Source organism: Nestor notabilis, unplaced genomic scaffold (genome assembly GCF_000696875.1).
Source record: "Nestor notabilis isolate BGI_N333 unplaced genomic scaffold, ASM69687v1 scaffold19641, whole genome shotgun sequence".
NCBI lineage: Eukaryota > Metazoa > Chordata > Aves > Psittaciformes > Psittacidae > Nestor > Nestor notabilis.
In genome coordinates, this window is record NW_009914479.1 from 81,707 (window position 1) to 95,215 (window position 13,509).

Below are 13,509 nucleotides of genomic sequence, written 5' to 3' on the forward strand. Positions count from 1 at the left end.
GGCAAAAGATCTGTTCCAGCACTTAATCAGCATCTTTAAGGACTTGTAAGCAATCTTGTCAGTTGACTTGGCGGTCTCTGGAGCCCCGACACTTCTGTAATAGGGTGTGGGGCACTTGAATTATGTGGGAAAGGAAAGCTTATACATCAGTCCTGAGACATCTGGACCAAACCAGACCAGGCCTCCTCAGCTATTCCGTCATTTAAGTACAGGTTCAAAGGTGGCACTCCTCCATCACGGGAGATGCAGCCTCAACTGATAATCACTACAATGCTGCCTGAAGCCTTCTCAGAGATGGTGTTCACACTTGCCCGAGATCCACGGCACAGCACCAAGTTTAGGCCAGCCTTGCCATGAGCAGCTGAAGAGATCACAGCAGCCAAACATGACCTGATGTGCCCACATAGAGCAAAAAGCTTACCTCTGTGGACTTCTGCAGCTTCCAGCTACGCAACTGGAATGGCTCTTCACAGAATAACTGCACATTCTGCCTACTTCAGCTTATGTAACAGCAGCAGAACCGAGATGGGCAACCAACTCCTTGTCATAAGGGAAACAACTGCAGGAAACAACGGCAGTATCTGAAAACCACATCTTCCAGTCCAGCTACTTCTAGAACAAATGCACCTTAAGTAACTATGGGGACAATAACTAAATTGACTCCAAACCCAGCAATTCCTTCTCCAGACCTACATTCACTCTTATGAAAATGTAACCCTTATACTGCTTTCAGACTCAAGTTCAAATAGCAAGTAGAGAACACATTATGAACTCATGTACTGACCTCCTGCCTGTCATGACCAGCAAGCTGCTAACCTGTACCCACACTACCAGCATGAAGTCAGCAAGTGAAACACCAAGTCCAAAGTAACAGCTCCACCTAAATGAAGTGATACGATCTGTTTTTTGTCTACCCCAAAGATCAGATGAGAGCTGACACATTGAAGATCTGTCATGATTCTCCTGAAGCCAACCTCCTGGAACAAAGATGCAGTACTATATTAATACATGATTAATACATAATTTCAGGGGAAGAGGTGGGGTGTCAAGCTTTTAGCAACTCCGTTTGCTCCCAGCCTACCTCCAACTTTCAGCATGGACTTGAACACTGACCTGAGAGTCTGGGTTTCTTGCGATCTTTTAATTACAGCAAAAAGCTGTAATTAAAAGCACCAATGGTGCTTCCAGCTCCTGCAACGGCCATGTTACTGACCAGCACTGTTTGGCAAAGAGTGTTGGCTGCTTTGCTTCTGCTGGGTGCAATCCACAACATGAATGAGATTGGTTTGCAACCTGCTAGGATCAGACTACCACCCATCAGTCAGGTCCTCCTAAGATGCTTGCAGTCTGCAGTCCCAGCTCCTACCTGCCTAATGGAATTCTGAAGTGCTGTCCTGTTGTAGCACTGTCCTACCACCTGCACTGAGATGAAGGTTCTGGCTGCTGAAGAACTTTTAGGTCCACTTGCACAACCCTAGTGACTCCTAGCACATTGCTTTAGCCATACAGAAAATAGGACTATAACCCAGCCCCTAGAAAAGAGACTGTCAATATCTGGAACCACTTTAAGTATACAGCCATGAGGAGTGGCCCAAGGGAACAACAGTATTTTGCAACTAGAAGACACTCAAACAGCTAAGATAACGTGTGGCTTGACCAGACCCAGAGCTTTCCTGAGCAAGCTGGAAAACCTCACCCTGAGGGGTGCAGAGAACTCTCTGAAAGGGCTCTTGTGACTGCAGATGGTGCTTGCTCTCTGAAGACATCTCACACCTGGTGCTCCCCAGAGCTCCTTCGCTCGCTTGACTGTGGCTCCTAAGTCCTTGACTTTGGCCTCTGGCTCCCAACCAGAAAGAAGATACTTTCAGTGGTTAGAGCTATCCAGAGTCCAGCCCTCAGCAGAGCTCGAAACACAGCGTTACTTCTCATCTGAAGGCCTCCAGATTCACCAAGGGCCTGGTGAAAGAGATAAGCTCTACTGCAGAAAATGAGCAGCAAGTTCCTAGTGCAGTAACACCACCAAGCAAGGGCCCCCACGTCACCCCAGCCACTAACGGTTAAGGTGAAGTAGCCCTGCCCGGTGCCCTGCCTGCAGCTACACACAAGCTGCTGACTTGGGAACAAACCCCATACTTGCAGAATTCCACTTGGAACAATCGAGGCTGGAAGGTTTTCTGGTCCAGCCCCACCATGTAATACCAGACTCAGCATCGCGGCACTCCTCCATCACGGGGACAGGCGCTGCTGTAAACTGCGCTCCCAGCTAGAGGCAGGGAAGCTGGTCCTTTGGGTAACTAGTTGGGATCAGCCCTTCTCCTGCAGGAACTGGGTGCCAGGCAGCTGCATCCAGGGTGGGGTTGCTCCCCACAGCAGTTTGGAGCACAGGTACAAAAAGCAAACCATTAGCACAAGTCCTCTCTTGCCCAGCCAAAAGCAAAGTAGCAACTCTTAAGTAGCACTGGAGTTCAATTCTGCTGCTGCCTGGCATGACAGAGGATGAGTGGGATGGGAGCTGCGTGCACGGATGCTGGGAGCCCCTGGTGGGCTTTGTGCTGAGGATGACCAGGGTTTCTGTATTGGTTTTGCTCTGAGATGTGACTCACTCACTGCCCTTCCCGCTCCCAACCCCTGCCAGCCCTGGCTCCTGAACCCAGCACCTCTTCAGGCCTGGGCTAGCCCGTGCAGAGCAGCTCCCTGCCGCACTTGGCTGGATCACCTTCCCCTTTGATGCTCTCAGTTTGGGATGGCAGCTAAGTTAGTCTGTGCAATACTTTGGGAGGGGGAAAGGCAGGGAGTACCAAGCTGCCTGCTGCACTGAGTGCAATGCCTCATCTTGGCTCTGCAAGTGAAAGGCACGTGGGAGAAGCCAGTCAGACCCCAGGCAAAAATCCCAAAGGAGCAGGGCTGAGTGAAGACGGGCTTCTCAAGAGATTAGCCCTTATCCAAAACACTCTTACCCACCCTAAACCCAATGACTGGAAGTCTGAATCCTTTAGTCCTGGTTGTTGAGCAGGCAGACAGCCGTCTGCAGTGCAGGAGAGCCCTTCTGCTACGTGCTCAGCAGTAATTAACCGTGCACAGGGCATGTGATGGATTTGCATACCATATACACTGCTGACAGAGTGGAGCAGCCCCAGGTGTATGTGCTCTGCAGCATTAGCAGAGGCACTGGCAAGGAGCAGAAAGGCCTAATTCTACCTCTGGAGCACAAACACTTGGGAGGTGCTGTGCAAAGAGCTGCCTGGAAAAAAATAATAAATCAAGGAAGCAACAAACTGGCATCAGCTGAAGTGAACCCAGCTCTCAGATCTCCCCAACACATCTTCCCTTCCAGGCATCACATCTGAGGCCATAAAAAATCCCACAAGGACTAGGTTGAATGCAAAGCACCAGGGGAGTGCCGAGGATGGTCCTACCAAAACTTAGGACAGGCAAAGGCTTTCAGGTGGGACAGGGACATGACGACAACTTGCTGGAGACAAACCAGCTCTGTCCCTGAAGGACACCCCATCCTGCTCACCTTCACAGTCTGCAGCATGACCTCAGTCTCCGGAGAGCAAACCTCCCCACCCTTCCCTCCCTGCTGTGCCACCAGCAATCCTCCCAGAGCACCAGCAGCAGCACCCTCTGGAAGGAGGACAGAGCCATCAAGGTTTGTCGAGACCATCAAATAATAATTTACTGTGATTCGATCTGTGGCTTTGTACAGTTGCCGGGGTGGGAGGAGGCCAAAGGAGGAGGGGATGAGGAAAGAAAAACAACAGAAAAAAAGTCGCTTGCCGCAGGCTTGGGTGAAGTGCGAGATAGTCCTTGGAGGGGCTCATGCTCCCTCTGTCCTCTTCCTCCTCCTCTTCCTCACCCCCTATACTCCTCCTCTGAATCCGTATGCTTCTTCCTTCGCTTCACCTCTTTCCTTGCGCACTGCACAGTGGGAACCTCTCCAAGACACGGTCCAGTCAGCTGAAACCAGAAAAGGATGCTCATTAGCACCCATTCGCCATCAGAACCAGCAGGGGCTGTTTCCATTACCCACCCCTCAGCACTCTGGGATGACCCTGCTAATGCCCACAGAGGGAAAGCAAAGGGCTATGCAGGTCTTGGTGGTCTGGACCTTGCTCAGCAAAGCATCTGCACATGCACTGAAGGGAACAAGCAAATAGTCTGTGGAGTGATGTCTGAGCCTCAGGCATCTCACCAGACCTTCTGCCTCTGTCCAAACCCCACTGTGGGAAGGGGCACTGTTTGGTGAGATCTTTCTCCTGCCTCCAAGGATAATGAGAACCACAAAGCGAGGCCAGGGCAAATGCAGCTAAATTTCCCTGACTCCCTGGTCACACACACAGCCTTCTCTTCCCCAAAACACAGCCTGGCTTCTCCTTTTGTGCCCTATGTTCCTCCCTGTCTGCTCTTGGCCACTGCAGCTAGAATAAGCTGGGACATCTGGTTTCCAGTTTCTGCCTAAGCAGAAAATGATGTAGGCAACTTGCGGGGCACGCTCTCTTAACAGAGGGGAGCATTCCCAAGAGATTCCTTCCCACCCCTTATTCCCCTCTTTTTGAAGGAAAGGCCTATGCCAGTGCTGGCCACCATGCTCTGATGGGGAACAGGCTCCTGACAGTCAGTGTGGGGGAGCAGCAGGAGCAGCAGCGCCGAGCCCATGCCATCAGCTGTGAGCCAGAGCAGGAAATGAATCCTGACCTCACATCCCCATCCGCAGGAAACGCTCCTGAACATCTGGAGAACCCAAACATCTGGAAACCCTCCCTTAGCAGTGATAAGTGTGCTGGGCACAGCACTCGGCTTGGCCCCCGGGAGGCCTCACACGCACCTCGGCTGGGAGCAGAGGGGTGTGGTGCTCGGGTCAGTTTTTGCTCATAGGAAGCAAACGCTGCCAAGCGTTTCTTTCCTTATTTTGGGGGGAAGAGCTCTGTGTGCTCACGGCTTTTGACTCCAACAGCAGAGGAAAACCAGCTGCCCACTTCCACACACAGCAAGTCCGTCTTAGCACCACTTCTGGACACTATGTTCTGGACACTCTTTAGGACTCCAGCAGTTGTGCAATGGGGTGAAGGGCCAGTCCCAGTGCGTGGGAGACCCCCAAAAGACATTAAGTGCAACATTCATGCAGGCTTTTCTCCCACACCCCAGTCCTAGACAAATCCTTAGATGTGCATCTCCCTGGTGTACTCCTCCCCAGTTGCCTCTCTCTCCATTTCTGCCATGGGAGGAACTGGTTACACAGCCAGATGTTCCCAGGCGTTTGGCTTAAGGCCACCCAGCTCATGCAGGGACACCGACAGGAGCTCTCCCTCACTGCTATCCAGCAGGATTGCAATGATTTAAATAAACTCATCATTAAAAAAGAAAAGGAAGAAAAAGAAGAAAAACAGGCAAGTGAACACATGAACACAGACAATCTGAAAAACACTGTTTCTGGCTCCAGCACACCCTATTTATAAAAGCAAAACAGCCCCCTTATGGCTAATTCTCAACATTGCATCAATTCCAAATATCCCAGGGGATATCTCTAATGGGGAGAACTCTTCCCAGGAACACAGGACTTTCACAATGAGACAGGTCTGCTCTGAAGCTTTAGGACAAAGCAATTTACATGAGTGCATCAGGAGGCAATGAGCTCACTCAGCTCTTCATCTCAACCCTTCTACGGCCAGTCTAGTGAACATGCAGTGAGCCGTGCACCTTCACACCTCCAACACCAGCTTAACTCCCCTCTCAGAGGGGCAGCTTGGGAAGAAGCTTTCCCAGGGGAAGCACAACAAAAACTGGTTTTTTTTTTTCTTCATTCAATTCTGTATAATTTTGCTCCACAAAATAAGGGGGAAAAATACAACACCCCTTTCCTCCTACACTCTTCCTCAGGAAAGTGGGAATTTTAACTTAACTATATCTTGACAGAAAAATGCTATTTCAGTCAAAAAGGCATTTCATTACAAAAATACCCATTGCTGGAATTATTTCTGCTTAATCTGTTTGCAGACGAGTGCATCTGCAGTCACCTCCTGCCCTGCTTCAGCTGTTAAGCCCCATCTCCTGCTTCCAAAACTCACCGTAGTCACGATATCACACATTTACAGTTCATGCAGCCAGGGCCGCTCTCATCTGGGGGATTCAGCTTGCGCAGCTTGTGCTGACGGATCTCCCGCACCAAGGTGTAGAAGGCATCTTCAACGCCCTGGAAGAAAAGCATCACTTGAAGCCCTTGAGATTCAGGCTTTCAGCAGCCTGAATGAGGCCTACGAGCCAAGAGAAAAGCCAGCACTAGACCACTAAAGGTATCAGCTGCTCCATTTCCACCTTTGTGCTCTGGAAGCCCCATATGGTCCTTCCAGCATGGGTATACACTGCCTGTAGGTCTGCCAAAATAGACCATGGATAAGGTTAGCCAAGTCCCCTGAGCTTAGCTGACCTGCAGTGACTAAGGGGCTATCCCAGAACCTTGGAGAAAGTCCTGAGAAGTCATCTTCCTTTCACTGTTGTCAAAGCATGAATGATGCACTTCTCCAGATTGAAGGCTCAAGCCCGGAGAGGAGAGGGAATGTCCTGATGGAGCACTTTGACCTGAGGAAGCAACTAACCCTGGCTCTTACACCCACCTGTCTGCAAGGTGGTGTCAGCCCATTCCTGCCTCTGCAGGACAGCACTGGAGAAAAGAGAAGAGAAACGAAGATTTTGTGTAAAACCCTCCTCCTACCTGTCTGGTTTTGGCAGATGTTTCTATGTAGGGGATCCCGTAACTCCGGGCCAGGTCCTGCGCTTGCCGGGTTTCCACTGTCCGTGCTGGGAGGTCACATTTATTTCCCACCAGCACCATGGGAACATCATCTGAGTCTTTCACCCTCTTGATCTGCTCCCTGCAAGAGTTAAGAGGTGCTAAAGTGAAGGGAGAAAAAGGCATCAGGAGTCGGCTCCAGTACATTCCCCACCAACTTTTTGGTCAAGAATTAACAGCTACACTTTGCTCCTGCCATGTGCTTTGTGTTGGGCGTCCAGGAGAATGTAAATGACCACAGAACATGAGTAAAGAGCAAAACAGCTAGGGCACTTTTGCACATGAAAATGAAACACACCCCTGCTCTTTAAATGCAACTGTTTACAAAACACAACTTGAAATGACAATCTATAATAAGATGTGAGCTTAAGATAGTTTAAGCTAAATAAAAATGAATACTCAAGCAGTTACCTGTGTTATTTCCAACGTTTTAGATCCAAAAAAAAAAAAAAAAATTTAAAAAATCACCTGAAACCAGAACTTGCTGAGCTGAAAAAACAGCTTTTGGCAGCTATAACCTTTTCTGCAGATGCAGAGACAGTATTTGCTTCCTTTCAGTTTAGCTCAGGTCACTCAAAGTTGAGAAACCAACTGGGAAGGAAAAGATTTGTACTGCTCACTTCTTCGTTCCAACCTTGGATTTAAAACTAGGTGGGCGAGGATGAGATCTACCAGTTCTAAAAATCTTAAAGGCCATTATCACTACAGACAATCCATTCAGTTCCCTCCTGATAGATAACAACTTCCTTTTCTTAATAAATCATTTAACTTCAGATGCAAAACAGCTTTTTTTTTCCTTGCCTGTGCATCCAGAACATTTAAGATGGTTTTATTTAACTAATAAATTTAAATTTAAAATGCTGATTCCTGCATTTTAATTGAATTCAGATTTCCATCTAAAGGCAGCTGGACATGTATCACACATAAAAAAATCAATCATCTTTTTTTAATGGAGTAGAACATGGTAATGAAGTCTGACTATATGTACGATACGCCATAAAGCCACTTAAATGTTCCATGTAACATCCTGATCAGCAAATGCAAGTACTAAATTTAGTGCACGGGCTACACTTAGCTGAAAAGAGATACCTCCTAATGGTTAGTAACCAGGGAGAGCCAGCGGTTCTCTGGGGAATATTCTTTTAAAACTGAAAATACAAAAAGCACAGGCAAACCAAGATGAAAGCTGGTGATTTACATCATGATTAAAACCAGGGCTTGAAACCAAGCCACCCTGCGAGTGATTCACAGGCACCAGCCCCGGCACAAGGATGAACACTGCTGAATCCCTCAGGTGCTTTAGGAAAATCCCATCCTTTGTCCTCCAGTTAAGCTGAAACAAGCCAAATTAGTCCAGCCATACAGTTATTACACTGAACATGCCTGCTAACTGGTGAGTGAGACATCAGAACAGCTCCGAGCAGCACCTCTGACTACGGAGCAAGGAAGGGATGTGCCTGCCCTCAGAGCTGCAGGATTATCTGAGACCTGGGTTTACAAGGAGGGGCTGGGGTACATGGTCCCTTGGTGGGCAGTGGACAGAGTGGGGACAGGCAGAGCCATTTCTTGCATCCTCTGCAAGTGCCTCGTCACACCCAGGCCTCAGAACGAATGCATAAAGCAAAGAGATGCTCTCCAGCTTTGCAGGGGTGACGGCAGCAGGGGAGAGAAGCATGATGGCTAACCTGGGTGCAGCCAAAGCAGGAGCATACCGGGATGGGGTCCCTGCTCTGCCACTGCCCTCCCAGTACATCCTCCTGGGCAAGTCTCCTCAACAGGGCTTTGACTCTCCTCCTGCTCTGTCCTTGCCCTGGTTGAAACCGAGCTGTAACGGGCCAGGACTGCCTCTCCCTGCACGTGTACAGCCAGCAGACCGCAGTCTCATGCGATGGCTGACAGCAGGGGAAGCAGCCCTCCCTGCACTTCCCAGCTTCCTCGCCCAGCTCCCAGGCCCAGCAGAAGTCGCTGAGATTGATTGCACTAACAAAGCAATTCCATTAATTAGGGAGGGAAGGGAGGGGGTCAGAGAAGATCATCTCTCTCTTTAGTCACCATAAACACTTAAACATTACATTATCAAGTCCCCAAAGGCCACAAGCAATCCCTTTGGATGGGTTTTATTGGAGTCACCCACATTAGCCGTCTGCTCCACCTCTTCCCTGGGGAATGGCCACTTGAGCTAATTATCTTTGCTAGCAGCCAGTGTTTCCACCATGGGGTCTGATCTAAAAGGGAGGGCAGTAGGGTGCAGCAGCAAGGCCTCCCCTTTCCACAGTGCAAGGGGGAAGGGGCCCTTCCCAGGATACCAACCTGTACTGGTGAATATCTTCAAAGGACTTGGTGTTGTTGATGGCAAACACGCAGAGGAATCCTTCCCCCGTCCTCATGTACTGGTCTCTCATGGCACTGTACTCCTCTTGCCCTGCGGTATCCAAGATGTCTAACAAGCAGGTCTCTCCATCAATGACGACTTGCTTTCTGTAGGAATCCTGCAGGTCAAGAAAAGGAGAGAAAGGGAGAAGGATGTGTTAAAGGAGGGCCGGGGTCCAGCCAAGTGAAGGGATAAAGACCATGCGTCCCTGGGAAGATGCTAAGTCATGCTCTGTCTGGGTATGGCTCCCATTGAACAGCTGACTCAATCTGTTTCAAAAACGGGGGGAAAGGAAAAAATAGAGGAAAAAACAGAAGAAAAAAGAAAAATGGAGCAGCTGAGCAGGCCTTCCTTTCTCTGGAGAGCCACAGAGAAGACAGCCCCTGGCTTGCTCTCACCATTCCCAGTCCTGCCTCTGGCAGACCAGGGGCAGCTTCGTCTCTACCACACTGCATAGCACTTGACAACTATTTCCTAAGCTTTATTTAGTCCCAGCTAATACCTTCTGCTGCTGTCCTGCCCAGGTACTGGAAGGGGACACACAGGAAAGGCAACACTGGCCAGCCATCTGGGATCTGCATGGCTGGAAGGTGTTTAAGTTCACCTGGAAACCCAGCGCCTCCAATGCATCTCAGATCAAGCAGCAGAGGCAATATGCCATCAGTAAGGCTGCAGACTGGGCTTGATGGCAAACCTCTCCTTCAAACATGAGAGAAAAACAAAATTAAAAGAAATCATGCTGTGAGAAGAGTGTTTCCCACAACCAGTCTGTGCCCAGAGGGCTCCAGAGGAGGTAAGGACTATCCAGGCAGGTATCTTTGAAGCTGGGGGTTTTCCCTGCAACTTATCACAGCTGGAGAAGGCCTGGAAATCACCACAGGCATCCCTCAGAAAGTTTCATTTTCAAAGCCGGCTCCTCAAAGCACTGCTCCTCCCCACTATGCCTCTCACCTGTGCCCAGTTTCATCAGCAGGGATGCTGCTGCGGCAGCCCCTGCACAGAGGAACAGCCTCACCCCTCTCAGATAGCTGCCCCTTGGGCACGGTGGCAGCACCCTTGACTCCCAGCATGAGAAGGAAACCAAAACAAAAGGTATGAGAAAGGTGTGAGTCAGCATCGCGACCACACAGCGCTCTGCAGCCACTCGCAGAAGCTACAGCTGCAGTTTAAATTCATTCAGATGTCTGCTGCTCTTCCAAAGACCACAACAATGTTATCAGATGAGCTCTGCAGGTCTGCAGACAAACAGCCGATGTAGCAAAGGTCACCGACAGGACCAGCAGCGGCACACAAAGGGAATGGGGCCAACGCGGCCTCCACCCTTTGGTTCATTACAGCATCATCTTCTGGGACTAATTAATGTCTGTCTTCACCTTGTGTAGAGGGATGTGAAATCATCGGAGATGAGATCTGCTCTGCCACAACCTTCTCAGCCATGCCTTCCCAAACAGGGGACTGCTGATCCACCAGAAATAAGCGTGGAGTGATGCGCTGGCTTCCAGCCAACCACTCTGAAGGCAACTGGCAGGCTGCCCTGCAGGGATGTGCTCCCATTTCTAATCAATAATGTATCTGAAGCCTCCTTGGAGCAAGGTAAAAGAGCACTGGTTCCACCTCCGGGGTCCCAGCTTGCTCTGCCCAGCAGAGCATCCTCCCACCCCTGCGCCCTGGCTTGCATCCAAAGGACCAGCCTCAGCACACATGTTCACAATTAATTGCCAAGTCCCCGCTGACAGGAGCTCTCACCAGCAGACAGCACACCTATGGAGAAGCAATCCCATACCTTGGCTCAGGTCATCAACAGGCTGCCTGTAAGGCCAGCCAACTCACTAGGGCAGCACAGACATTATCAGTCTTGCACCCTGCTCCCCAAAGGAAGCGGACAAGCTCTCCCTACACTTGCTTTGTGCCCAGCTTCATCTGACCCCTCTCAGGGTACTTGGGATGGTGGCTCATGCTGCCAGATGACCTGCCTGCTGCTGCAGGGGTAGCTGCCACCAGCACCCTGCAGCCTCAATGCTTCTCTGCAGCCCCTCGTGTCCTACCCCACCTTCTTGTGCAAAAGACAGTGGCTGGACACAGCCATGAAGTGCCAGGCAGAAGAAACAACCTCCAAACGTCCACTTGGAGTTCATACTCATGATCCCAGACAGATGATGGGAGCAACCCATGTGTGCTGAGGTGCCAGCAAAGAGGTCCATTTGTTAAATGCTACAGTCAGGACATGACCAGAGGCTTGAGAAGCCCATTACTAGCTGAATGCTAGAAGCTGGAAGATGAACCAGTTTTTCTCAACACAGTCCAACTCATCATCCCTGCTGATTCACCATGGGACACTGCCAGTAACATACGTTTCCTTGGTGCCTTGGCCCTCCTGTTCCCAAAATAAAGGTCTTAAAGCTCAACAGGAGCCCAAGAGCACGCATGTGAGCATGTGCTGTAGAAGGTCGGCCAGCACTGGGTTACAAAGCCAGACATTTGCACCAGTGAATCAGGAGGGCAGGAGGGTAGCAGGCACTCAGTCGGAGTTCTCTGCCACGGACAGGGGACAAATTTGCTTCTCCATCCCTCCTGCCTTGGGGAGCATCTTCTCAGTGCACCCTGACCCACTCGCACCCCCACCTTTGCAGCACAACCTGCGCTCAATTCATTTATAAGCGACGGGTAACACCTTTGCTCCATGCATGTATATTTTCTTCCTTTGCCTTTTATCCTGCTCATTTCAGCATTGCTGTGTTGTTTGTTAGCCAGCTGAACAGTCAGAGTCAGCTCCTGGGCATGATCCAAAGCTGCTTAGTCACAGGAGGGTGGTTTGTTGGTCACATTCATATAGCTGGCAGGTAACTCTCTTTGCATCCTAAATCCCCATAAAATGAAGCATAATTAAAAAGAGTCACCCTAGAATGAGTGAGAAGATTGCCAGGGTGGGGGACATGGGGCACAACCAAGGGAGCTGCAAAGGCATCAGGGATGGTGGGAACTGCAAGAGGAAAAGCACCAGCAGTGAGAGGGGTGAAGAGCAGCTCATGGCTGCTTTAGGAAGAGAAGAGCACAGTGGGACTGGGAGAAAACAGGGCAGGAGAGCAGGCATCTCCCAGGGCACAGCAGGAACAGGCAGGGTGAGGAGGGTGTGCTGGGAAATGCCATGGAAGGTTTACATTCCCTACTGCCTGTTTACATGGAGAAAACTCCCTGCAGGGTATGTACAGGGGCAGGCAGCTGGAGACAGAAAAGACAGGATGCCAACCCAATACACTGGGTCAGAGCTCTCTCTGCCCACCCTGAAGTCCAAGAGAGGACCCATCCATGCAGATGTTTCCCCAAGGAGGTTGCTCTCCGCCAGCAGCTCTTTTGCCAAAACCAATCTAGAATGGGTTTCTAAGAAAAGGGAGGAAAGAAGGCAACTGCATCCCTAAGCAAAGTGCAGCAATGAGACTCAGGAGCCCTTAAATTAAATTCCAGTCTCTGCCATGGACTTTCTAGGTGACCTTGGCCAAATGATGTAATAGCATATGCTTTTAAGTGCTTTCCCTCCTTCCAGTCTGTAGGATTGCAAGACTATTTCTGCCTTTCTACTAAACCTTGTCTTGCTTTTTTAAGCTGTAAGCTCTTCAGGGTGGGGACTACACATAGAACACCTACCAGAATAGATTTCTGATCCCAGCTGGGGCCCTTTAGCCATTATGGTAATAATAACTGCAGCAACCACAGCTGCATTTTTACACATCTGGTAGACAATCCTTTAGGACTGCAGACAGGGATGTTACTGTCCAAGAGGCATGACAGAGCTGTCATCTGCCTTCCCAGGGTGGGCTTACTCCTCATGCAGAACAGCAGCTGCTGCCCACGTCTCCCCCAAACAAAGGTGTAAGTCATGCAGGGGGTAAGTAGCATCTCACTAGCAACAGTGAAAGCAGTCAGAGAATGGCATGTGTTTTTAAAAAGTAAAAAACCCCAACAAAACAACAGTATAATGGATACTGAAGACCAAACCCCCTCTCTGCACAGCCTACAGGAGAACAGGGTCCCTGTCTGCTTCTCCAGGCAGGGCGATGAGCTGGACAGGCCAGTGAACCCATCCATGCTGACTATGAGACCCATACATCAACCTTTAACTCCTCGTGATGGAGCAGAGGCAGCACTCTGGGAACCACAACAGTTCAGCAGCTCGGCACGTCTCGCTCAAACCGCAGGACATCCATAATACGACCAAGCTCTGATAAAACCCATTTCATCAGTAAATCTCAAAATACCCTGCTTGAGAAGTCAATATATTTACTCTGATTTCACAGGAGAAATGGAAGCACAGGCACAAAATGGCTCTTCAATCTCAAACCTTTAACCCTTC

At 49.9% G+C, this 13,509-nt stretch overlaps 1 protein-coding gene across 1 annotated transcript in view; it reads right to left on the reverse strand.

The window, feature by feature from the left end:
• Positions 1 to 3,653: 3,653 nt before the first annotated feature.
• The window catches only part of HRAS (Harvey rat sarcoma viral oncogene homolog), a 19,640-nt gene continuing 9,784 nt past the window's right edge, over positions 3,654 to 13,509 (reverse strand). Inside the window, exons 3-6 of the mRNA XM_010023684.1 lie at positions 9,101 to 9,279; positions 6,713 to 6,872; positions 6,069 to 6,193; positions 3,654 to 3,960 (exon numbers count right to left, since the gene is read on the reverse strand). Coding sequence (XP_010021986.1) covers positions 6,074 to 6,193; positions 6,713 to 6,872; positions 9,101 to 9,279 — 459 coding nt within the window. The 3' untranslated portion in view covers positions 3,654 to 3,960; positions 6,069 to 6,073. The remainder of the gene's footprint in view (positions 3,961 to 6,068; positions 6,194 to 6,712; positions 6,873 to 9,100; positions 9,280 to 13,509) is intronic.